Source organism: Salmo trutta, chromosome 4 (assembly GCF_901001165.1).
Source record: "Salmo trutta chromosome 4, fSalTru1.1, whole genome shotgun sequence".
Taxonomy (NCBI): domain Eukaryota; kingdom Metazoa; phylum Chordata; class Actinopteri; order Salmoniformes; family Salmonidae; genus Salmo; species Salmo trutta.
Genome location: NC_042960.1, coordinates 72,956,321 through 72,983,575, shown reverse-complemented (window position 1 = coordinate 72,983,575; position 27,255 = coordinate 72,956,321). Strand labels below are relative to the sequence as shown.

The 27,255-nt window shown below is 43.4% G+C and overlaps 1 protein-coding gene across 2 annotated transcripts in view; it reads right to left on the bottom strand.

Annotated features, from left to right (window-relative positions):
• Positions 1–652: 652 nt before the first annotated feature.
• The window catches only part of ice2 (interactor of little elongator complex ELL subunit 2), a 67,904-nt gene continuing 41,301 nt past the window's right edge, over positions 653–27,255 (bottom strand). For both annotated transcript variants that reach the window (XM_029752006.1, XM_029752008.1), the window contains 4 exons: positions 25,815–25,899; positions 24,868–24,918; positions 23,197–23,449; positions 653–1,189 (listed from right to left, as the gene is read on the bottom strand). In XM_029752006.1, the coding sequence (XP_029607866.1) occupies positions 1,004–1,189; positions 23,197–23,449; positions 24,868–24,918; positions 25,815–25,899 (575 nt within the window). In that variant the 3' untranslated portion in view covers positions 653–1,003. The remainder of the gene's footprint in view (positions 1,190–23,196; positions 23,450–24,867; positions 24,919–25,814; positions 25,900–27,255) is intronic.

Below are 27,255 nucleotides of genomic sequence, written 5' to 3'. Positions count from 1 at the left end.
TCTAGTAATACATTTGCAATATGGAGATCCTCATCAACCATACGGGAAATGCCACTTGCATCCCTTATGTAGGTAAATCTATTGTAATGACATGTAAAGGTATTGGCACCTGACCTGAATGTACTGAAGCGACCTGAGCTGTGGTGCTGTAGACTAGTCCTGGCTTTGTGTACTGGAAGGCTTGTAGTGCTTAAATACCACAGGGGGGTTTCTAAATGTAATGTCTAGGGCCTATAATAAAACTCTGCCACTATTCTCCGCCTCTGAGTCAGATCAGCCCTGGCCCAAGGACTAGCCTCCACCCTTCTTGACTTTTCCCAAGGAAAAAGTACATACACCGTTTAAGCTCTTATTCGATCAAAATATGTTTAGTCATATGCTATTGAGCTTCTCCAAACCATGACAAAATGTAATATTCAATAGTTTATCTTTCTGTATTTTCACTACAAAGGGGGGGCGTCTCGCCTCAAGTTCCTTCAAAACATTGTTGGTTTTTAAATGTTCTTACTCATTGCCACAGTGTGTATATATATATTATTATTATTATTTTGACATTTAATGTACATATACATATTATTTTGACAGTTAATGTGTGTATGTATATATAGGAGCTCAAGAATGTCACTGTACTCTAATCACACCTGCAACCCTGTACATGTGACTATTAAACGCTTTAATCTAAATAATAAAAAAAAGTACAAAATATAATGAGCAAAAAAATACACCAATCCACTCAACATTTTAACAGACGCTTTCATCCAGAGGAAACGTTTTCGTACTGGTCCCTCATGAGAATCGAACCCACAACCCTAGCATTGCAAGGGCCATGCTGTAATGGTTCTATACATACATCTCTAACAATTGTGAAATTGTTCAATATTATTTGTTAAATATTATTGCACTGTTAGAGCTAGAAACACAAGCATTTCACTACACCCGCAATAACATCTGCTAAACATGAGTACGTGACCAATAACATTTATAGATGGTTCTGTAGGTGGTCCTAAGGGCTGTTCTGCTGGATAGAGCGTTGGATCTGCTTCTTCATCCACTTGTCTCGCCTCTGTGTTTTCTTCCCTTTATTCTTCTTCTTCTTCTTCGCTCCCCGACTGGAGGCGGGGTTAGCTGGCCCTGCCATCCCCTTACTTGGTCCCGGCTTCCCTGGTTCTCCAGCCCCGCCCTTCCTTGCCTGGGAGGACAGGAGAGAGGAGAGAGTAACTGCAATGGGAGCTGCTGGGGGGCAGACTGGCCTGGCCAGTTTGTTGTATGAGAGGGGTGTGTTATGACAGAAACGTTAGGGTGTGTTAGAGGTTAGCGTGTTACCCTGAAGGCCTGTAGCAACACAACAGACAACCCTGAGGGTGAATAAAATGTTTCAGATTCCATCTTTCCACCATGATAATACCCTTCCTGCTGTTGAGTATTTCTACAGCTAGTTATTAAAGCAACTTTTTGGGCGACCTGAACAAATTCACAGAAATGTCAGTTATAGTTCTGATAGTGTCATTGAAAGCGAGTCGAAGAATGGGTTGATCTGTTGCTACAATGGATTAAATTGTTTTATATATTACATTTACATAAGTATTCAGACCCTTTACTCAGTACTTTGTTGAAACACCTTTGGCAGCGATTACAGCCTTGAGTTTTGGGTATTTGTATTTATTATGGATCCTCATCAAGCCAGCAGATCCTCTTTCAGCAAAATGAAGGCAGACCATTTTAAAAACATTACAATACATTCACAGATGTCACAACACACTGTGTGCCCTCAGGCCCCTACTCCACCACATATCTACAGTACAAAATCTATGTGGAGTGCGCATGTTATCGTGTGTGTGTATGTTTGTGTTGCTTCAGTCCCCGCTGTTCCATAAGTTATATTTCTATCTGTTTTTTAAATCTAATTTTACTGCTTGCATCAGGTACTTGATGTGGAATAGAGTTCCATGTAGTCATGGCTCTATGTAGTACTGTGCGCCTCCCATAGTCTGTTCTGGACTTGGGGACTGTGAAGAGACCTCTGGTGGCATGTCTTGTGGGGTATGCATGGGTGTCTGAGCTGTGTGCCAGTAGTTCAAACAGACAGCTCTGTGAATTCAACATGTCAATACCTCTCATAAATACAAGTAGTGATGAAGTCAATCTCTCCTCCACTTTTAGCCAGGAGAGATTGACCTGCATATTATTAATATTAGTTATCTGTGTACTGAACATCCAAGGGCCAGCCGTGCTGCGCTGTTCTGAGCCAATTTCAATTTTCCTGAGTGCCTTTTTGTGGCACCTGACCACACGACCTGTCAGTTGTCCAGGTGCAACACAACTAGGGCCTGTAGGACCTGCCTTGTTGATAGTGCTGTTAAGAAGGTAGAAACTAGGGCCTGTAGGACCTGCCTTGTTGATAGTGTTGTTAAGAAGGTAGAAACTAGGGCCTGTAGGACCTGCCTTGTTGATAGTGTTGTTAAGAAGGTAGAAACTAGGGCCTGTAGGACCTGCCTTGTTGATAGTGTTGTTAAGAAGGTAGAAACTAGGGCCTGTAGGACCTGCCTTGTTGATAGTGTTGTTAAGAAGGTAGAAACTAGGGCCTGTAGGACCTGCCTTGTTGATAGTGTTGTTAAGAAGGTAGAAACTAGGGCCTGTAGAACCTGCCTTGTTGATAGTGTTGTTAACCTCTATGGGCTATGTGGGACGCAAGCGTCCCACCCCTGGTACACCCTATCAACAACAGGTGAAATATCAAGAGCGCCAAATTTGAAAACAATTAAATGTCATAATTGAAATTTCTCAAACATACAACTATCTTACACCCTTTGAAAGATAAACATCTCCTTAATCTAACCACGTTGTCCGATTTCAAAAAGGCTTTACGGCGAAAGCATAAAGTTAGATTATGTTAGGACAGTACATTGAAAATAGCTGTGTGTAATGTTTTGTCAATGCAAAGACACGCGTCACCAAAAGCAGAAAACCAGCTAAAATTATGCACTAACCTTTGACAATCTCCATCAGATGACACTCCTAGGACATTATGTTAGACAATACATGCATTTTTTGTTCTATCAAGTTCATATTTATATCCAAAAACAGCGTTTTACTATGGCGTTGATGTTGAGGAAATCTTTTCCCTCCAATAACCGCCAGTCAATCAGCACAACAAATTAAATAATTACTATTCGAAAACATTGGTAAAATATATTGTCATTCAAAGAATTATAGATTTACATCTCTTGAACGCAACCGGATTGTCAGATTTAAAAATAACCTTACTGGGAAATCACACTTTGCAATAATCTGAGCACTGCGCCCAGAAAAATACGCTTTGCGATACAGACTAACCGCCATGTTGGAGAGATCTAAAATCAAAAATACTATGTAAATAATCCATTACCTTTGATTCTCTTCATCAGATGTCACTTCCAGGAATCCCAGGTCCATAACAAATGTAGTTTTGTTCGAAAAAGCTCATAATTTATGTCCAAAAAGCTCCGTGTTGTTAGCACATGATCTAAGCCCGCCGGACTTGTCTTCATGAAAGAGGGGAGAAAAAATATTTACGTTCGTTCAAACATGTCAAACGTCGTATAGCATAAATCATTAGGGCCTTTTTCAACCAGAACATGAATAATATTCAAGGCGGACGATTGCATTCTCTTTTAAAACGTATTGAAACGAGAGTACAACATGAACTCGCGCGCCAGAGTCTTGTCGGCCACCACCGTTCCAAAGCTCTTGTTCGTTCAGTTCTCACAGTAGAAGACTCAAACCACTTTGTAAAGACTGGTGACATCTAGTGGAAGCCATAGGAAGTGCTCAACGATTAATAAGCCCCTGTGTGTTTCAATGGCATAGGCTTAAAGGTAATTCAACACATCAGGTATCCACTTCCTGTCAGAATTTGTCTCAGGGTTTTGACTGCCATATGAGTTCTGTTATACTTACAGACACCATTCAAACAGTTTTAGAAAATTCAGAGTGTTTTCTATCCAAACCTGAACAATAATATGCATATCCTAGCTTCTGAGTTGGTGTAGGAGGCAGTTAAAAATGGGCACATATTTTTTTCAAAATTCTCAATACTGCCCCCTATCCCCAACAGGTTTTAAGAAGGTAGAAACTAGGGCCTGTAGGACCTGCCTTGTTGATAGTGTTGTTAAGAAGGTAGAAACTAGGGCCTGTAGGACCTGCCTTGTTGATAGTGTTGTTAAGGTAGAAACTAGGGCCTGTAGGACCTGCCTTGTTGATAGTGCTGTTAAGAAGGTAGAAACCAGGGCCTGTTGGACCTGCCTTGTTGATAGTGTTGTTAAGAAGGTAGAGCAGCGCTTTAATATGGACAGACTTCTCCCCATTTTAGCTATTGTTGTATCAATATGTTTTTACCATGACAGAGTAACCCTGGATTGTAAACTAACTAAGCAGCTTAGTCACCTCAACTTGCTCAATTTCCACATTATTTATTACAAGATTTAGTTAACAATTTGTCCAAAATACAATGCTTTTAGTTTTAGATATGTTTAGGACTAACATTCCTTGCCACCCATTCTGAAATTAAGTGCAGCACTTTGTTAATTAAGTGTTGCAGTCATTTCAGTTGCTGTAGTAGCTGACATGTATAGTGTTGAGTCATTTGCATACATAAACACACTGGCTTTACTCAAAGCATGTTATTAGCAAAGATTGTAAAAAGTAAGGGGCCTGGACAACTGCCCTGGGGAATTCCTGATTCTACCAGTAAGGGGCCTGGACAGCTGCCCTGGGGAATTCCTGATTATATCTGGATTATGTTGGAGAAGATTCCATTTAAGAACACCCTCTGTGTTCTGTTAGACAGGTAACTCTTTATCCACATTATAGCAGGGGGTGTAAAGCCATAACACATATGTTTTTCCAGCAGCGGACTATGATCGATAATGTCAAAAGCCGCACTTCAGTCTAACAAAACAGACCCCAGAATCTTATCATTAGTAATTTGTATAAGTGCTGTGCTTGTTGAATGTCCTTCCCTATAAGCATGCTGAAAGTTTGTTGTCAATTTGTTAACTGTAAAATAGCACCGTATCAGGTCAAACAATTTTTTCAAAAAGTTTACTAAGGGTTGGTAACAAGCTGATTGATTGGCTATTTGAGCCAGTAAAGGGGGCTTTACTATTTTTAGGTAGCGGAATTACTTTTGCTTCCCTCAAAGCCTGGGGGCATGCACTTTCTAGTAGGCTTAAATTGAAAATATGGCAATATCACCCATTATTATCCTCAGTAATTTTCCATCCAAGTTGTCAGACCCCGGTGGCTTGTCATTGTTGATAGACAACAACAAAAAAGCACCTCTTTCACAATCACTTTACAGAATTCAAAATTACAATTCTTGTCTTTAATAATTTGGTCAAATATACTTGGATGTGTAGAGTCAGCATTTGTAGCTGGCATGTCATCCCTAAGTTTGCTTATATTGCCAATGAAAAACAAATTAAAGTAGTTGGCAAAATCAGTTGGTTTTGTGATGAATGAGCCATCTGATTCAATGAATGATGGAGCTGAGTTTGCCTTTTTTCCCAACATGTCATTTAAGGTGCCCCAAAGCTTTTTACCGTCATTCTTCATGTCATTTATCTTTCTTTCATAGTGTAGTTTCTTCTTTTAACTCAGTTTAGTCACATGATTTCTCAATTTGCAATAAGTTTGCCAATCGGTTGTGCAGACTTATTTGCCATTGATTTAGCCTCATCCCTCTCCATACAATTTTTCAATTCCTCCTCAATACACTGGAATTTAACAGTTTTTACAGTCATTTTCTTAATGGATGCTTATTAGTAACTGGAATAAGCAATTACATAAATGTGTCCAGTGCAGCGTCTGTTTGCTCCTCATTACACACCATGGACCAATACATTCTTTACATCAACTATATAGGAATCACTACAAAACTTCTTATATTACTTCTTATACACTATATTTGGCCCAGCCTTAAATGTTGTTTTCCTAGATATGGTTACTATATTATGATCACTACATCCGATGGATCTGTAAACTGCTTTCAAGCAAATTTCTGCAGCATTAGTAAAGATGTGATCAATATATTTAATTCCTGTGCTGTTTGTAACTACCCTGGTAGGTTGACTGATTACAGGTGCTGGTTACAGTTTGACGCTTTTCTTGAGTGGGCAGCATGATGAGAGCCATTCAATATTTAAAAATCACCCAGAAAATATACCTCTCTGTTGATATTGCATACATTATCAAGCATTTCACATGTTATCCAGATACTGACTGTTAGCACTTGGTGGTCTATAGCAGCTTCCCACCAGAATGGGCTTTAGGTGAGGCAGATGAACCTGTAGCCATATTACTTCAACAGTATTTTACATGAGCTCCTCTAAACTTTTTAGGAATGTGGTCCTGAATACAAAACAGCAAGATCTCCACCATTGGCAATTCTATCTTTTCTGTAAATGTTATAACCTTGTATTGCTACCACTGTATCAAAGGTACTGTCTAAGTGAGTTTCAGAGATAGTCAGAATATGAATGTCATCTGTTACAAGCAAGTTATTGATTTCATGAACCTTGTTTCTTAAGCTACATATGTTAACTGTTCTGCCTGCGGCTATGGAACCCTGACCTGTTCACCGGAAGTTCTACCTGTCCCAGACCTGCTGTCCCAGACCTGCTGGAACCCTGACCTGTTCACCGGACGTGCTACCTGTCCCAGACCTGCTGTCCCAGACCTGCTGGAACCCTGACCTGTTCAACGGACGTGCTACCTGTCCCAGACCTGCTGTTTTCAATTCTCTAGAAACAGCAGGAGCGGTAGAGATACTCTCAAAGATCGGCTATGAAAAAGCCAACTGACACTTACTCTTTTGTTACTGACTTGTTGCACCCTCGACATCTACTATGATTATTATTATTTGACCCTGCTGGTCATTTATGAACATTTGAACATCTTGGCTATGTGCTGTTATAATCTCCACCCGGCACAGCCAGAAGAGGACTGGCCACCCCTCATAGCCTGGTTCCTCTCTAGGTTTCTTCCTAGGTTTTGGCCTTTCTAGGGAGTTTTTCCTAGCCACCGTGCTTCTACACCTGCATTGCTTGCTGTTTGGGGTTTTAGGCTGGGTTTCTGTACAGCACTTTGAGATATCAGCTGATGTAAGAAGGGCTATATAAATACATTTGATTTGATTTGATTTAACGTGGGCTATTTTGAGTACTTTTCTTCTGGGATGCTTGCTTGTTTTCATTGCTTTACTGGAAAGCTTAGTAGAAGTAGATGTGTTATTTATGTTAGTGCAGGGTGAGCTGCACACAGTGGACTTCCTCCTAGGGCACACCGCCTCAGTGCTAACAGTATAAATCTGGTTCATAGGCTCATGATTACTGCTTACAATAGCTGTAGGATTAGCAGTGGCATTCAGGTCAGTTAGAGATACATACATTAGGTTACTTACATTGTGTCTACCAACACCCCTGGTGTAATATACATTTGCTGAAGCATTGATAACTCTGTGTCACAATGGTAGGGATTAGCTGAGCTGGACTTGGGTCATTGATAAGTCATTGTCTCAACGCAGTCTTATAATGCTGTGAAAGTATCCAGGAACCTAAATGATTTCGGTGGATGCCATCCTCCTTATAAAACCTGTTTTGTTTCCAAAAGGTATTGAAATTGTCAACAAAAGTTACACCCATTGAGCTGCAATAATCACATAGCCAGTTGTGAAATTGAGAGAATCCTGCTAAAGTGTTCAATGCCACGATTCAGAGAGGGCACAGGGCCAGATATGATGGGTATTTTGTTAGTGTCTAGCAGAGAGTCAATCAGCTCTTTAAAATCCAGTTTCAACTGTTCAGAGCTGCCCTTCATAATGTCATTAAAACCCACATGGACTACGATAGAATTGATTTCCATGTCCTGGTGTAGTCCATTCAGGAGCAGCTTAGTAATGTAATTTACTCAAGCTCCGGGATAGGACATGGTTTTTGCACCAGGAACGGTCACATTTCTGAACATGGAGCTGCCCAGAATCAGATGGCTTAAAGGACAGGGAAATCTGCCCACTCCCACGGAGAACCCTTTATGGACGAGCAAGAGGCAGGATAGCCCGTTGCTCCCAGCGCAAGCCTCCGACAGATGGAGAAGCCCCGCTCGATCCAGAGCAGGGACGGAAGGTTGCCGATGACGACTTCGAAATCGTAGTAGTAGGCACCGAGGCCGCAGACACAGGCAGCCCCAGCGACGAAGGTGCAGGAAGATCAGGCTCCAGGATGGCAAAACTATTAGTTGTTTGTATCCGCTCCGGGCCTCTCGTTGGGAGCGTAGACTGCTTTGCGGGATTCCTATGTCTTTGGCTTACACGGCTCATGACATGAGATCATCGTTGATTGCCTGGCTCCTCGTGCTGAGCTCCTTCGACTCCGCTATCAGATAGGGGAGCTCCGGGCAACACAGGCCAGTCGGTAAACGGCAAGACGGAGATGCATCCAACAAGCGCGAATGCCGTCGAAAATGTTAACATCACCTCTGCGTTATTTCCCAGTTTCTTAAGTAGGCTGGCGACCTGCGTGATCAAGGAAGCCACCTCAAGCCAATAATCCTCGGCAAGCAAACAATTGCTGCATTGGAACTCTGAGTGGTCTGGTTTATCCTGAAACAGATCGTAGTAGATACAGCTCCTACAGCACTGGAACACAGTGGTCTGGTTTATCCTGTAACAGATCGTAGTAGATACAGCTCCTACAGCACTGGAACACAGTGGTCTGGTTTGTCCTGTAACAGATCATAGTAGATACAGCTCCTACAGCACTGGAACACAGTGGTCTGGTTTATCCTGTAACAGATCGTAGTAGATACAGCTCCTACAGCACTGGAACACAGTGGTCTGGTTTATCCTGTAACAGATCGTAGTAGATACAGCTCCTACAGCACTGGAACACAGTGGTCTGGTTTGTCCTGAAACAGATCGTAGTAGATACAGCTCCTACAGCACTGGAACACAGTGGTCTGGTTTGTCCTGTAACAGATCGTAGTAGATACAACTCCTACAGCACTGGAACACAGTGGTCTGGTTTGTCCTGTAACAGATCGTAGTAGATACAGCTCCTACAGCACTGGAACACAGTGGTCTGGTTTATCCTGTAACAGATCGTAGTAGATACAGCTCCTACAGCACTGGAACACAGTGGTCTGGTTTGTCCTGTAACAGATCGTAGTAGATACAGCTCCTACAGCACTGGAACACAGTGGTCTGGTTTGTCCTGAAACAGATCGTAGTAGATACAGCTCCTACAGCACTGGAACACAGTGGTCTGGTTTGTCCTGTAACAGATCGTAGTAGATACAGCTCCTACAGCACTGGATCACAGTGGTCTGGTTTATCCTGAAACAGATCGTAGTAGATACAGCTCCTACAGCACTGGAACACAGTGGTCTGGTTTATCCTGTAGTAGATACAGCTCCTACAGCAATGGAACACAGTGGTCTGGTTTGTCCTGTAACAGATCGTAGTAGATACAGCTCCTACAGCACTGGATCACAGTGGTCTGGTTTATCCTGAAACAGATCGTAGTAGATACAGCTCCTACAGCACTGGAACACAGTGGTCTGGTTTATCCTGTAACAGATCGTAGTAGATACAGCACTGGAACACAGTGGTCTGGTTTGTCCTGTAACAGATCGTAGTAGATACAGCTCCTACAGCACTGGAACACAGTGGTCTGGTTTATCCTGTAACAGATCGTAGTAGATACAGCACTGGAACACAGTGGTCTGGTTTGTCCTGTAACACATCGTAGTAGATACAGCTCCTACAGCACTGGAACACAGTGGTCTGGTTTGTCCTGTAACAGATCATAGTAGATACAGCTCCTACAGCACTGGAACACAGTGGTCTGGTTTGTCCTGAAACAGATCGTAGTAGATACAGCACTGGAACACAGTGGTCTGGTTTGTCCTGTAACAGATCGTAGTAGATACAGCTCCTACAGCACTGGAACACAGTGGTCTGGTTTATCCTGTAACAGATCGTAGTAGATACAGCACTGGAACACAGTGGTCTGGTTTGTCCTGTAACAGATCGTAGTAGATACAGCTCCTACAGCACTGGAACACAGTGGTCTGGTTTGTCCTGAAACAGATCGTAGTAGATACAGCTCCTACAGCACTGGAACACAGTGGTCTGGTTTGCCCTGTAACAGATCGTAGTAGATACAGCTCCTACAGCACTGGAACACAGTGGTCTGGTTTATCCTGTAACAGATCGTAGTAGATACAGCACTGGAACACAGTGGTCTGGTTTGTCCTGTAACAGATCGTAGTAGATACAGCTCCTACAGCACTGGAACACAGTGGTCTGGTTTGTCCTGAAACAGATCGTAGTAGATACAGCTCCTACAGCACTGGAACACAGTGGTCTGGTTTGTCCTGTAACAGATCATAGTAGATACAGCTCCTACAGCACTGGAACACAGTGGTCTGGTTTGTCCTGAAACAGATCGTAGTAGATACAGCTCCTACAGCACTGGAACACAGTGGTCTGGTTTGTCCTGTAACAGATCATAGTAGATACAGCTCCTACAGCACTGGAACACAGTGGTCTGGTTTATCCTGTAACAGATCGTAGTAGATACAGCTCCTACAGCACCGGAACACAGTGGTCTGGTTTATCCTGTAACAGATCGTAGTAGATACAGCTCCTACAGCACTGGAACACAGTAGTCTGGTTTGTCCTGAAACAGATCGTAGTAGATACAGCTCCTACAGCACTGGAACACAGTGGTCTGGTTTGTCCTGTAACAGATCATAGTAGATACAGCTCCTACAGCACTGGAACACAGTGGTCTGGTTTATCCTGTAACAGATCGTAGTAGATACAGCTCCTACAGCACTGGAACACAGTGGTCTGGTTTATCCTGTAACAGATCGTAGTAGATACAGCACTGGAACACAGTGGTCTGGTTTGTCCTGTAACAGATCGTAGTAGATACAGCTCCTACAGCACTGGAACACAGTGGTCTGGTTTGTCCTGAAACAGATCGTAGTAGATACAGCTCCTACAGCACTGGAACACAGTGGTCTGGTTTATCCTGTAACAGATCGTAGTAGATACAGCTCCTACAGCACTGGATCACAGTGGTCTGGTTTATCCTGTAACAGATCATAGTAGATACAGCTCCTACAGCACTGGAACACAGTGGTCTGGTTTATCCTGAAACAGATCGTAGTAGATACAGCTCCTACAGCACTGGAACACAGTGGTCTGGTTTGTCCTGTAACAGATCGTAGTAGATACAGCTCCTACAGCACTGGAAAACAGTGGTCTGGTTTATCCTGTAACAGATCGTAGTAGATACAGCACTGGAACACAGTGGTCTGGTTTGTCCTGTAACAGATCGTAGTAGATACAGCTCCTACAGCACTGGAACACAGTGGTCTGGTTTATCCTGTAACAGATCGTAGTAGATACAGCTCCTACAGCACTGGAACACAGTGGTCTGGTTTGTCCTGTAACAGATTGTAGTAGATACAGCTCCTACAGCACTGGAACACAGTGGTCTGGTTTGTCCTGAAACAGATCGTAGTAGATACAGCTCCTACAGCACTGGAACACAGTGGTCTGGTTTGTCCTGTAACAGATCGTAGTAGATACAGCTCCTACAGCACTGGATCACAGTGGTCTGGTTTATCCTGAAACAGATCATAGTAGATACAGCTCCTACAGCACTGGAACACAGTGGTCTGGTTTATCCTGTAACAGATCGTAGTAGATACAGCACTGGAACACAGTGGTCTGGTTTATCCTGAAACAGATCGTAGTAGATACAGCTCCTACAGCACTGGAACACAGTGGTCTGGTTTGTCCTGTAACAGATCGTAGTAGATACAGCACTGGAACACAGTGGTCTGGTTTGTCCTGAAACAGATCGTAGTAGATAAAGCTCCTACAGCACTGGAACACAGTGGTCTGGTTTGTCCTGTAACAGATTGTAGTCGATACAGCTCCTACAGCACTGGAACACAGTGGTCTGGTTTATCCTGTAACAGATCGTAGTAGATACAGCACTGGAACACAGTGGTCTGGTTTGTCCTGTAACAGATCGTAGTAGATACAGCTCCTACAGCACTGGAACACAGTGGTCTGGTTTGTCCTGAAACAGATCGTAGTAGATACAGCTCCTACAGCACTGGAACACAGTGGTCTGGTTTATCCTGAAACAGATCGTAGTAGATACAGCTCCTACAACACTGGAACACAGTGGTCTGGTTTGTCCTGTAACAGATCGTAGTAGATACAGCTCCTACAGCACTGGAAAACAGTGGTCTGGTTTATCCTGTAAGATCGTAGTAGATACAGCACTGGAACACAGTGGTCTGGTTTGTCCTGTAACAGATCGTAGTAGATACAGCTCCTACAGCACTGGAACACAGTGGTCTGGTTTATCCTGTAACAGATCGTAGTAGATACAGCTCCTACAGCACTGGAACACAGTGGTCTGGTTTGTCCTGTAACAGATCGTAGTAGATACAGCTCCTACAGCACTGGAACAGTGGTCTGGTTTGTCCTGAAACAGATCGTAGTAGATACAGCTCCTACAGCACTGGAACACAGTGGTCTGGTTTGTCCTGTAACAGATCGTAGTAGATACAGCTCCTACAGCACTGGAACACAGTGGTCTGGTTTGTCCTGTAACAGATCGTAGTAGATACAGCTCCTACAGCACTGGATCACAGTGGTCTGGTTTATCCTGAAACAGATCGTAGTAGATACACCTCCTACAGCACTGGAACACAGTGGTCTGGTTTATCCTGTAACAGATCGTAGTAGATACAGCACTGGAACACAGTGGTCTGGTTTGTCCTGTAACAGATCGTAGTAGATACAGCTCCTACAGCACTGGAACACAGTGGTCTGGTTTATCCTGTAACAGATCGTAGTAGATACAGCACTGGAACACAGTGGTCTGGTTTGTCCTGTAACAGATCGTAGTAGATACAGCTCCTACAGCACTGGATCACAGTGGTCTGGTTTATCCTGTAACAGATCGTAGTAGATACAGCACTGGAACACAGTGGTCTGGTTTGTCCTGAAACAGATCGTAGTAGATACAGCTCCTACAGCACTGGAACACAGTGGTCTGGTTTGTCCTGAAACAGATCGTAGTAGATACAGCTCCTACAGCACTGGAACACAGTGGTCTGGTTTGTCCTGTAACAGATCATAGTAGATACAGCTCCTACAGCACTGGAACACAGTGGTCTGGTTTGTCCTGAAACAGATCGTAGTAGATACAGCTCCTACAGCACTGGAACACAGTGGTCTGGTTTGTCCTGTAACAGATCATAGTAGATACAGCTCCTACAGCACTGGAACACAGTGGTCTGGTTTATCCTGTAACAGATCGTAGTAGATACAGCTCCTACAGCACTGGAACACAGTGGTCTGGTTTATCCTGTAACAGATCGTAGTAGATACAGCTCCTACAGCACTGGAACACAGTGGTCTGGTTTGTCCTGAAACAGATCGTAGTAGATACAGCTCCTACAGCACTGGAACACAGTGGTCCGGTTTGTCCTGTAACAGATCATAGTAGATACAGCTCCTACAGCACTGGAACACAGTGGTCTGGTTTATCCTGTAACAGATCGTAGTAGATACAGCTCCTACAGCACTGGAACACAGTGGTCTGGTTTATCCTGTAACAGATCGTAGTAGATACAGCACTGGAACACAGTGGTCTGGTTTGTCCTGTAACAGATCGTAGTAGATACAGCTCCTACAGCACTGGAACACAGTGGTCTGGTTTGTCCTGAAACAGATCGTAGTAGATACAGCTCCTACAGCACTGGAACACAGTGGTCTGGTTTATCCTGTAACAGATCGTAGTAGATACAGCTCCTACAGCACTGGATCACAGTGGTCTGGTTTATCCTGTAACAGATCATAGTAGATACAGCTCCTACAGCACTGGAACACAGTGGTCTGGTTTATCCTGAAACAGATCGTAGTAGATACAGCTCCTACAGCACTGGAACACAGTGGTCTGGTTTGTCCTGTAACAGATCGTAGTAGATACAGCTCCTACAGCACTGGAAAACAGTGGTCTGGTTTATCCTGTAACAGATCGTAGTAGATACAGCACTGGAACACAGTGGTCTGGTTTGTCCTGTAACAGATCGTAGTAGATACAGCTCCTACAGCACTGGAACACAGTGGTCTGGTTTATCCTGTAACAGATCGTAGTAGATACAGCTCCTACAGCACTGGAACACAGTGGTCTGGTTTGTCCTGTAACAGATCGTAGTAGATACAGCTCCTACAGCACTGGAACACAGTGGTCTGGTTTGTCCTGAAACAGATCGTAGTAGATACAGCTCCTACAGCACTGGAACACAGTGGTCTGGTTTGCCCTGTAACAGATCGTAGTAGATACAGCTCCTACAGCACTGGATCACAGTGGTCTGGTTTATCCTGAAACAGATCGTAGTAGATACAGCTCCTACAGCACTGGAACACAGTGGTCTGGTTTGTCCTGTAACAGATCGTAGTAGATACAGCACTGGAACACAGTGGTCTGGTTTATCCTGAAACAGATCGTAGTAGATACAGCTCCTACAGCACTGGAACACAGTGGTCTGGTTTGTCCTGTAACAGATCGTAGTAGATACAGCACTGGAACACAGTGGTCTGGTTTGTCCTGAAACAGATCGTAGTAGATAAAGCTCCTACAGCACTGGAACACAGTGGTCTGGTTTGTCCTGTAACAGATCGTAGTCGATACAGCTCCTACAGCACTGGAACACAGTGGTCTGGTTTATCCTGTAACAGATCGTAGTAGATACAGCACTGGAACACAGTGGTCTGGTTTGTCCTGTAACAGATCGTAGTAGATACAGCTCCTACAGCACTGGAACACAGTGGTCTGGTTTATCCTGTAACAGATCGTAGTAGATACAGCTCCTACAGCACTGGAACACAGTGGTCTGGTTTATCCTGTAACAGATCGTAGTAGATACAGCTCCTACAGCACTGGAACACAGTGGTCTGGTTTATCCTGTAACAGATCGTAGTAGATACAGCTCCTACAGCACTGGAACACAGTGGTCTGGTTTATCCTGTAACAGATCGTAGTAGATACAGCACTGGAACACAGTGGTCTGGTTTATCCTGTAACAGATCGTAGTAGATACAGCTCCTACAGCACTGGAACACAGTGGTCTGGTTTATCCTGAAACAGATCGTAGTAGATACAGCTCCTACAGCACTGGAACACAGTGGTCTGGTTTGTCCTGAAACAGATCGTAGTAGATACAGCTCCTACAGCACTGGAACACAGTGGTCTGGTTTGTCCTGAAACAGATCGTAGTAGATACAGCTCCTACAGCACTGGAACACAGTGGTCTGGTTTATCCTGTAACAGATCGTAGTAGATACAGCACTGGAACACAGTGGTCTGGTTTGTCCTGTAACAGATCGTAGTAGATACAGCACTGGAACACAGTGATCTGGTTTATCCTGAAACAGATCGTAGTAGATACAGCTCCTACAGCACTGGAACACAGTGGTCTGGTTTATCCTGTAACAGATCGTAGTAGATACAGCTCCTACAGCACTGGATCACAGTGGTCTGGTTTATCCTGTAACAGATCGTAGTAGATACAGCTCCTACAGCACTGGAACACAGTGGTCTGGTTTATCCTGTAACAGATCGTAGTAGATACAGCACTGGAACACAGTGGTCTGGTTTGTCCTGAAACAGATCGTAGTAGATACAGCTCCTACAGCACTGGAACACAGTGGTCTGGTTTGTCCTGAAACAGATCGTAGTAGATACAGCTCCTACAGCACTGGAAGCGTTCATTTATTTCTCCAGATAAAGAGGCTCCATTACAAAACTCATCTGCTACCAACTTCGTTAGCTTGATGGCTAGTAGCTTAGCATCTCTTTTAAGCAAGCTTCAACCTGTCAAGCAGGATTCCGGGACAAGAAATAGCGGTGCAAGCTGCTAAAACCTAACCGCGTCGCAGAATCCGACAAGTTTGGTATTCGTATTTAATGAAAAGTTTGTTTGAATCAAAAATAACAAACCAAGTGTTTTCCAGCATACAGGTATGACGCTAAACTTTTGACTGGAACTCGAGTCTTCTTGGGTATGACGCTACAAGCTTGGCACACCTGTATTTGGGGAGTTTCTCCCATTCTTCTCTGCAGATCCTTTCAAGGTCTGTCAGGTTGGGTGGGGAGGTCTCTTAAGAGATGTTTGATATAAGCATTCCGCTACACCTCGCAATAACATCTGCTAACCATGTGTATGTGACCAATAAAATGTTATTTGATCAGGTTCCAGTCTGTGCTCTAGCTGGGCCACTCAAGGACATTCAGAGACTTGTCCCAAAGCCACTCCTGCGTTGTCTTGGCTGTGTGATTAGGGTTTTTGTCCTGTTGGAAGGTGAACCTTCGCCCCAGTCTGAGGACCTGAGCGCTCTGGAGCAGGTTTTCATCAAGGATCTCTCTGTACTTTGCTCTGTTCATCCTTCTCTCGATCCTGACCAGTCTCTCAGTCCCTGCCGCTGAAAAACATCCCTACAGTATGATGCTGCCACCACCATGCTTCACTGTAGGGATGGTGCCAGGTTTCCTCCAGACATGACGCTTGCCATTCAGGCCAAAGAGTTCAACTTTGGTTTCCTCAGACCAGAGAATCTTGTTTCTCATGGTCAGAGTATTTAGGGGCCTTTTGGCAAACTCCAAGCAGGCTGTCATGTTCCTTATACTGAGGAGTGGCTTCCATCTGGCCACTCTACCATAAAGGCCTGATTGGTGGAGTGCTGTAGAGATGGTTGTACTTCTGGAAGGTTTTCCCATCACCACAGAAGAACTCTGGAGCTCTGTCAGAGTGACCATCGGGTTCTTGGTCACCTCCCTGACCAAGGCCCTTCTCCCCCGATTGCTCAGTTTGGCCGGGCGGCCAGCTCTAGGAAGAGTCTTGGTGGTTCCAAATGAAGGCCACTGTGTTCTTGGGGACCTTCAACGTTGCAGACTGTTTTTTGGTGCCCTTCCCAGATCTGTGCCTCAACACGATCCTGTCTCAGAGCTCTACGGAAAACTCCTTTGACCTCATGGATTGGTTTTTGCTCTTACATACACTGTCAACTGTGGGACCTTATATAGACAGGTGCATGCCTTTCCAAATCATGCCAATCAATTGAATTTACCACAGATGGACTCCAAGTTGTAGAAACAGAAGGACAAGTAATGAAGTCACTGAAACCCTTAACAAAGAGTTGCAGTCTGTTTTGGAATGGGTGGCCAGTAATAAACTGGTCCTGAACATCTCTAAAACTAAGAGCATTGTATTTGGTACAAATCCTCCCCTAAGTTCTAGACCTCAGCTGAATCTGGTAATGAATGATGTGGCTGTTGAACAAGTTGAGGAGACTAAATTACTTGGCGTTACCTTAGACTGTAAACTGTCATGGTCAAAACATATAGATTCAATGGTTGTAAATATCGGGAGAGGTCTGTCCGTAATAAGGAGATGCTCTGATTTTTTTACACCACACAAAGCAAGTTCTGCAGGCTCTAGTTTTATCTTATCTTGATTGTGGTCAAGTGCTGCAAGGAAAAATCTAGTTAAGCTGCAGCTGGCCCAGAACAGAGCGGCACGTTTTACTCTTCATTGGAATCAGAGGGCTGATATAAATACTATGCATGCCAGTCTCTCTTGGCTAAGAGTTGAGGAGAGACTGACTGCATCACTTCTTTTTATAAGAAACATTGTGTTGAAAATCCCAAATAGTTTGCATAGTCAACTTACGCACAGCTCTGACACACACACTTACTGCATTGATACGTAGGCTACATTTGCCTTTCTAAAAATGTATGTAGTTCTGTTCTTGTCTAATGATGTTCAGTATTATTTTTTAACCTTTATTTAACCAGGTAGGCTAGTTGAGAACAAGTCCTTTATTTAACCAGGTAGGCTAGTTGAGAACAAGTCCTTTATTTAACCAGGTAGGCTAGTTGAGAACAAGTCCTTTATTTAACCAGGTAGGCTAGTTGAGAACAAGTCCTTTATTTAACCAGGTAGACCTGTTGAGAACAAGTCCTTTATTTAACCAGCTAGGCTAGTTGAGAACAAGTCCTTTATTTAACCAGCTAGGCTAGTTGAGAACAAGTCCTTTATTTAACCAGGTAGGCTAGTTGAGAACAAGTTCTCATTTACAACTGCGACCTGGCCAAGATAAAGCAAAGCAGTGCGACACAAACAACAGAGTTACACATGGAATAAACAAACATAGTCAATAACACAATATATATATATTTTTTAAAGTCTATGTACAGTGTGTGCAAATGAGGTGAGATAAGGGAGGTAAGGCAATAAATAGGCCATAGTGGCAAAACATTTACAATTTAAACACTGGAATGGTAGATGTGCAGAAGATGAATGTGCAAGTAAAGATTACTGGGGTGCAAAGGAGCAAGATACATAAATTATGTAATTCTGTGTTATGTTTCATGTTTTGTGTGAACCCCAGGAAAAGTAGCTGCTGCATTTTCAACAGCTAATGGGGATCCTAATAAAATACCAAATCTCTCCACCAATCAGGCCTTTATGCTAGAGTGGAAAGACGGAAGCCACTCCTTAGTAAAAGGCGCATGACAGCCCGCTTGGAGTTTGCCAAAGACTCTCTGGTCTAATGAAACCAAGATTGAACTCTTTGGCCTTAATGTCAAGCGTCACGTCTGGAGGAAACCTGGCACCATGAAGCATGGTGGTGGCTGCATCATGCTGTGGGGATGTTTTTCAGTGGCAGGGATTGGGAGACTAGTCTAGTTCATCTTTCAACAGGACAATGACCCGAAGCACACAGCCAAGACAACGCAGTGGCTTCTAGGCAAGTATCTGAATGTCCTTGAGTGGCCCAGCAAAAGCCTGGACTTGATCCGGATCCAACATCTCTGGAGAGACCTGGGCTGTGCAGCGACGCTCCCCATCCAACCTGACAGAGCTTGAGAGGATTTGCAGAGAAGAATGGGAGAAACTCCCCAAATACAGGTGTGCCAAGCTTGTAGCGTCATACCCAAGAAGACTCGTAATCACTGCCAAAAGATGCTTCAACAAAGTACTAAGGGTCTGAATAGTACCAGTCAAAAGTTGACACACCTACTCATTTAACGGGTTTCCTTTACTTTTGCAATTTTCTACTTTGTAAAATAATAGTGAAGACATCAAAACTATGAAAAAACACATAGAATCATGTGTTAAACAAATAAAAAATATATTTTAGATTATTCAAAGTAGCCACCCTTTGCCTTGATGGCAGCTTTGCACACTCTCGGCATTCACTCAACCAGCTTCACCTGGAATGCTTTTCCAACAGTCTTGAAGGAGTTTCCACATATGCTGAGCACTTCTTTGCTGCTTTTCCTTCACTCTGCGGTCCAAACAATCTCAATTGGTTTGAGGTTGGGTGATTGTGGAGGCTAGGTCATCTGATGCAGCACTCCATCACTCTCCTTCTTGGACAAATAGCCCTTACACAGCCTGGAAGTGTGTTGGGTCATTGTCCTGTTGCAAAACAAATGATAGCCCCACTAAACCTAAAACAGATGGGATGGCGTATTGCTGCAGAATGCTGTGGTAGCCATGCTGGTTAAGTGTGCCTTGAATTCTAAATAAATCACTGACAGTGTCACGAGCAAAGCACCCCCACACCATCACACCTCCTCCTCCAAGCTTCACGGTGGGAACCACACATACGGAGATCATCCGTTCACCTACTCTGCATCTCACAAAAACACGGCGGTTGGAACCAAAAATCTAAAATTTGGACTCAGACCAAAGGATTGTTTTCCACCAGTCTAATGTCCATTGCTCATGTTACTTGGCCCAAGCAAGTCTTCTTATTATTGGTGTCCTTTAGTAGTGGTTTCTTTGCAGCAATTCGACTATGAAGGCCTGATTCATGCAGTCTCCTCTGAACAGTTGATGTTGAGATGTGTCTGTTACTTGAACTCTGTGAAGCATTAATTTAGGCTGCAATTTCTGAGGCTGGTAACTATAATCAACTTATCCTCTGCAGCAGAGGTAACTCTGGGTCTTCCTTTCCTGTGGCGGTCATCATGAGAGACAGTTATATCATAGCACTTGATGGTTTTTGCGACTGCACTCAAAGTTCTTAAAGTAATGATGGACTGTCATTTCTCTTTGCTTATTTGAGCTGTTCTTGCCATAATATGGACTTGGTCTTTTACCAAATAGGGCTATCTTCTGTACAACACAACTGATTGGCTCAAACAAATTAAGAAGGAAAGAAATACCACAAATTAACTTTTAACAAGGCACACCTGTTAATTGAAATGCATTCCAGGTGACTACCTCATGAAGCTGGTTGAGAGAATGCCAAGAGTGCCTTGATGACAGCTTTGCACAAAGGGTGACTACTTTGAAGAATCAAAAATCTAAAATATATTTCATTTGTTTAACACTTATTTTGTTACTTCATGATTCCATTTGTGTTATTTCGTAGTTTTGATGTCTTTGCTATTATTCTAAAATGTATAAAAATAGTAAAAATAAAGAAAAACCCTTGAATAAGTAGGTGTGTCAACTTTTGACTGGTACCGTATGCAAATGTGCTATTTTTTTTTTTGTAATACATTTGCAACAATTTCAAAAAAATCTGTTTTGCTTTGTCATTATGGGGTATTGTGTAGTTGGATTAAATAGTTTTTTTCCTCATCAATAAGGCTGTAGCGTAACAAAATGTGAAACGAGTCAAGGGGTCTGAATACTTTCCGAATCCACTGTGTTGCCATTTTGATGATTCTATATGTATACTGATTCGTTACTGTGATTCTATATGTATACTGATTCGTTACTGTGATTCTATATGTATACTGATTCGTTACTGTGATTTTATTGCAGATTTCTCCTCCTCTCCCCTGTAACTATTCCCCAGGTCGTTGCTCTAAATGAGACTCTGTTCTCAGTCAACTCACCTGGTGAAATAAGGGTTCATTAAATGAAAATATGTCTAATGAAGAGAGACAGAGAGCATATTGATCAGTCATGGAAATAAAAAACATGTCAGCTATCTATTTAAAAAGAAGCTGGAGAACGAGCTATAGGATTACATCGGTTTTTTATTTGTATTAATTGATACTTGGTATTGGTATAATATCATCCCAAAATAATATTGCGATATGTAACTATCATTTTTTTCCCCCTCTCACATCTGTTGTACCTTCTGTCTATGCTGCAGGTCTGGTTGGGGGTTAGGGGTTAAGACTAGGGGTTAAGGTTACCTTGTGTTGCTGCAGGTCTGGTTAGGGGTTAAGACTAGGGGTTAAGGTTACCTTGTGTTGCTGCAGGTCTGGTTAGGGGTTAGGGGTTAAGACTAGGGGTTAAGGTTACCTTGTGTTGCTGCAGGTCTGGTTGGGGGTTAGGGGTTAAGACTAGGGGTTAAGGTTACCTTGTGTTGCTGCAGGTCTGGTTAGGGGTTAGGGGTTAAGACTAGGGGTTAAGGTTACCTTGTGTTGCTGCAGGTCTGGTTAGGGGTTAAGATTAGGGGTTAAGGTTACCTTGTGTTGCTGCAGGTCTGGTTAGGGGTTAAGATTAGGGGTTAAGGTTACCTTGTGTTGCTGCAGGTCTGGTTGGGGGTTAGGGGTTAACCTGTTTGGGGTAGGGGGCAGTATTGAGAATTTTGGAAAAAATATGTTCCCATTTTTAACTGCCTCCTACACCAACTCAGAAGCTAGAATATGCATATTATTGTTCAGGTTTGGATAGAAAACACTCTGAATTTTCTAAAACTGTTTGAATGGTGTCTGTGAGTATAACAGAACTCCTATGGCAGGCAAAAACCTGACAAGGTTTCAAGCAGGAAGTACCCTGTCTGACAAGGAGTCGTGCGTCTTGCATCTTTTTATTGAAAAGTAAGGATCTTAGCTGTAACGTGACAATTCCCAGGGCTCCAATAGGCTCTCAGAGCCCGCGAAATAACTGAAGGTTTACGAGGGAGCCTCAGGTTGAAACAGATTATCGCCTTTTGTAAGTGGATGCTCCGAGGACCTTTGAATGATGCGCGTGCATGAGTCGCTTCTGAGGAGAAATTTTATTCGGCTGTTTAGGCTCAATGCATACTCCCGGTCGGAATATTATCACTAATCTACGAGTTGAATGGCATAAAAATTGGTTTTAAACAGCGGTTGACATGCTTCGAAGTACGGTAATGGAATAGTTAGACATTTTTGACACGCCAATGCGCCATGCGCGGGACCGCGAAGAAGCATTCTAGAACTCACGAACAAAACGTCGCTGTTTGGATATAACGATGGATTATTTGGGACCAAACCAACATTTGTTATTGAAGTAGAAGTCCTGGCAGTGTATTCTGATGAAGAACAAGCAAGGTAAGAACATTTTTCTTATAGGAAATGTGATTTTGGTGGATGCTGACCTGGGTGGGTATCTAAATAGCTAGCCCTGTAATGCCGGGCTATGTACTTAGATTATTGCAAAATGTGCTTCATCCGAAAAGCTATTTTAAAATCGGACATATCGAGTGCATAGAGGAGTAATGTATCTATAATTCTTAAAATAATTGTTATGCTTTTTGTGAACGTTTATCGTGAGTAATTTAGCAAACTGTTAGTAAATTCAACGGAAGTTTGCCGGGGGTTATGCGTTTTCTGAACGTCACATGCTAATGCAAAAAGCTGTTTTTTGATATAAATATGAACTTGATTGAACAGACATGCATGTATTGTATAACACAATGTCCTAGGTGTGTCATCTGATGAAGATCATCAAAGGTTAGTGCTGCATTTAGCTGTGGTTTGGGTTTTTGTGACATTATATGCTAGCTTGAAAAATGGCTGTCTGATTTTTTCTGGCTGGGCACTCTGCTGACATAATCTAATGTTTTGCTTTCGTTGTAAAGCCTTTTTGAAATCGGACAGTGGGGTTAGATTAACGAGATTCTTGTCTTTAAATAGCCGTAAAATAGTCATATGTTTGAGAAATTGAAGTAATAGTATTTCTAACGATTCAAAAATCGCGCCACTGGAATTTCAGTAGCTGTTACGTAGGTGGGACGAAATCGTCCCACATACCCCAGAGAGGTTAAGATTAGGGGTTAAGGTTACCTTGTGTTGCTGCAGGTCTTGTTGGGGGTTAGGGGTTAAGATTAGGGGTTAAGGTTACCTTGTGTTGCTGCAGGTCTGGAGGGGGGAAGGTACAGGGTGGCCGGCTGTGTTTCTGGTGGAAGGGTAGGACCAGCGTGGGGTCCAGCGGTACCCAGGGTACAGGGCCGAGTGCAGAGGGAGGGGGCACGCTGCTATGGGTCTGCTGCAGGTCATAGGCCTCTCGGACAATCCTCCGCCCCTCCACTGCCTTGAAGATGGTTACGAAGGGCTCCCCTGCCTTATGACCAATCAGATAGTGACCCTCGGATAACCTATAGACACACAGATCAGATAGTGGCCCTCAGATCACCTAAAGACACAATTGTGTGAGGGGTAGGAATGGGAGGATTTCTCCATTCCCTTCTCAGGCCGTTGTATTGGGCAGTTCAAATGGTGAGAAATGCCTCAGTCCCCGGAGTAAAAACTTTACAGTACAGGGCATCAATAAGCTGCTGCCAAACATTTTAAACAGCATCAGGAAAGTGAGGCCATGATAATTCATGTGGGATTCAAAGACATTATGAAGGGCAGCTGAAGATGGATTTTAAAGAACTGATTGGGTCTCTACTTGACACCAACAGACACCCCATAACATCTGTCCCTCTGCCCTCCCTAAATCGTGGCATTGAACGGTTCAGCAGACTGTTAGCCCTCCATAACTGGCTACCAGACTATTACAGCTCTGTGGGTGGAACATTTACTGACTATTCTGATACCTTCTGGTAAACAAAGCTCCTTTATAAGGAGGATGGAATCCACCCAAATCATTTGGGTTCCTGGATCCTTTCACAGCATTATAAGGCTGCGTTGAGACAATAACTTATCAATGAGCCAAACCCAGCTCAGTTAATCCCTACCATTGTGACACAGGGTTATCAATGCTTCATCAAATGTATATGATCCTAGGCGCATTGGAAGATACAATGTAAGTAACCTAATTTATGTCCACCTGAATGTCACTGCTGATCCCATAGCTATTTTATGCAGTAATCAACCTCTTCACCCTCATCATTCAGTTAGGCCTCATTTAAACTATATTGTGAAGTACATTTTTGCTCCTGAACTTATTTAGGCTTGCCATAACAAAAGGGTTGAATACTTATTGACTTTAGACATTTCAGCTTTATTTTTATTTTTTTATTAATTTGTAAAAAAAAAAATCTAATTCCACTTTGACATTATTGGGTAATACTGTGTGTAGGCCAGGAAAACACAATCCCAATTTAAATTCAGGCTATAACACAACATTTGAGGGGGAAAGGTCAAGGGGTGTGAAGACTTTGTATCTGTATCATACTAATTAAATAGAAATCATTTCAAATGCCCATCCCTAAAACTACACTAGGTGATGGGGCAGTAAGCGAAAGATCGCTGGTTCCAATACCCACGACGCCAAGGTGAAAAAGCTGTTCATGTGCCCTTGAACAAGTCACTTAACCCTAATTTGCTCCAGGGACACCGTGCTACTATGGCTGACCTTGTAAAACAACATATTTCACTGCATCTATCCGGTGTGTGACAATAAAATAAAATGAATGTTACACTACAATAAAAGGTTGGAAGACATTACACCACCTTTACACCTTTAGCAAGTCAACTCACCAGTAAGAGGAAGTCAACTCACCAGTAAGAGGAAGTCAACTCACCAGTAAGAGGAAGTCAGCTCACCAGTAAGAGGAAGTCAACTCACCCAGTGATCTTCTTCAGCAGATGATGCAGTATGTTGAGGGACTTGGCTGGTCTGCAGGGTAGAGACACAGGAGAGTGGAGACAGAGGAGAGAGAAGAGTAGAGTAGAGAGAGATGAGTAGATAGACGAGAGGAGGAAGACACATAATACAGAGTGGAGAGAGGAGAGAGAGGATAATAGAGAGGGGAGAGAGAGAGGAGAGACAGAAGATTAGAGAGAGAAAAGAGGAGACAGGAGAGGAGAGGGGAGGGGAGAGAGAGGAGAGGAGAGGGGAGAGAGAAGATTAGAGAGAGAGAAAAGAAGAGACAGGAGAGGATAGGAGAGTAGAGAGAGGAGAGGGTAGAGAGAGGGAGAGGGGAGAGAGAGGAGAGGGGAGAGAGGAGAGAGAGAAGATTAGAGAGAGAAAAGAGGAGACAGGAGAGGAGAGTAGAGGGGAGAGAGGAGAGGGGAGGAGAGGGGAGAGAGACAGAGGAGAGAGAGACAGAGGAGAGAGAGACAGAGGAGAGAGAGAGGAGAGGAGAGCATAGCAGAGAGAGACAGAGGAGAGGAGAGGAGAGGGAGAAGATTAGAGAGAGAGAAAAGAGGAGACAGGAGAGGATAGGAGAGTAGAGAGAGGAGAGGGGAGAGAGAGGAGAGGAGAGGAGAGGAGAGGAGGGGAGGGGAGAGGAGAGAGAGTAGAGGAGAGAGAGGAGAGGGGAAAGAGAGGAGAGGAGGGGGGAGAGAGAGGAGAGGAGGGGGGGAGAGAGGAGAGGAGGGGGGGAGAGAGAGCATAGCAGAGAGAGTAGAGAATAGAATAGATTACATCAGATTGGACTGAGGATGATAGATATTAGGTAATTCATTCTAACATACATCAATGATTGTAATGCTACAATGATCACTGAGGACAGCTAGTGATGATTAGATGCATTTCTGTAGTATGGCTCTCCTGTCCTTAAGGACACTCACTTGAAGTCACAGGAAGCGTTGGGATTCCAGGTTTCTGGCAGCTTCCGGAGCAGAGCTACCTTTGATGTGTGGGCACTGATATGACCTAGAGAGAGGGAGAAGAGACCCCTCAGCAAGCTGGTCCTGGGGCTCTGTTCATTAACAGACCCCACAGATCCCCAGGACAGCAACACAATTAGACCCAAACAAATCATGAGGAAACAAAAAAATAATTACTTGACACTAGAACTAGAAAGCTATTTGGCCCTAAACAGAGAGTACACAGTGGCAGAATACCTGACCAATCTGACTGACCCAAACTTAAGGAAAGCTTTGACTATGTACAGACTCGGTGAGCATAGCCTTGCTATTGAGAAAGGCCGCTGTAGGCAGACCTGGCTCTCAAGAGAAGACAGGCTATGTGCAACACTGCCCACAAAATGAGGTGGAAACTGAGCTGCACTTCCTAACCTCCTGCCAAATGTGTGACCATATTAGAGACACATATTTCCATCAGATTACACAAAGAATTAGAAAAAATCTATTTTGATAACCTCCCATATCTACTGGGTGAAATACCAGTGTGACATCACAGCAGCAAGATGTGTGACCTGTTGCCACAAGAAAAGGGCAGCCAGTGAAGAACGAACACCATTATAAATACAACCCATATTTATTTATATATATATATATTCCCTCTTGTACTTTAACTATTTTCACATTGTTACAACACTGTACAGTAAGTGTTCAGACCCCTCGACCTTTTCCACATTTTCTAACGATACAGCCTTCTTCTAAAATGGATTAAATCGTTTTTTTCTCATCAATCTACACACAATACCCCATAACGACATCACAATACCCCATAACGACATCACAATACCCCATAACGACATCACAATACCCCATAACGACAGTCCCTGCCGCTGAAAAACCTCCCCACAGCATGATGCTGCCTCCACCATGCTTCACCATAGAAATGGTGCCAGGTTTCCTCCTGACGTGACACTTGGCATTGAAGCGAAAGAGTTCAATCTTGTTTTCATCAGACAAGAGAATCTTGTTTCTCAAACTCCAAGCGGGCTGTCATGTGCCTTTTACTGAGGAATGACTTCCGTCTGGTTGCTACCAAAAATGCCTGATTGATTGAGTGCTGCAGAGATGGTTGTTCTTCTGGAAGGTTCTCCCATCTCCACATAGGAACTCTTGAACTCTGTCAGAGTGACCATTGGGTTCTTGGTCACCTCCCTGACCAAGGCCTTTCTTCCTTGATTTGCCCTGCGGCCAGCTCTGGAAAGAGTCTTGGGGATCCCAAACTTCTTCCATTTAAGAATTATGTGTTTTTGGGGACCTTCAATGCTGCAGAAATGTTTTGGTACCCTTCCCCAGATCTGTGCCAGTGTCTTACCTATATAAAGGGGACAGTGCTGAGTATAGTAGTGTAATAGTACCTTACCTACAG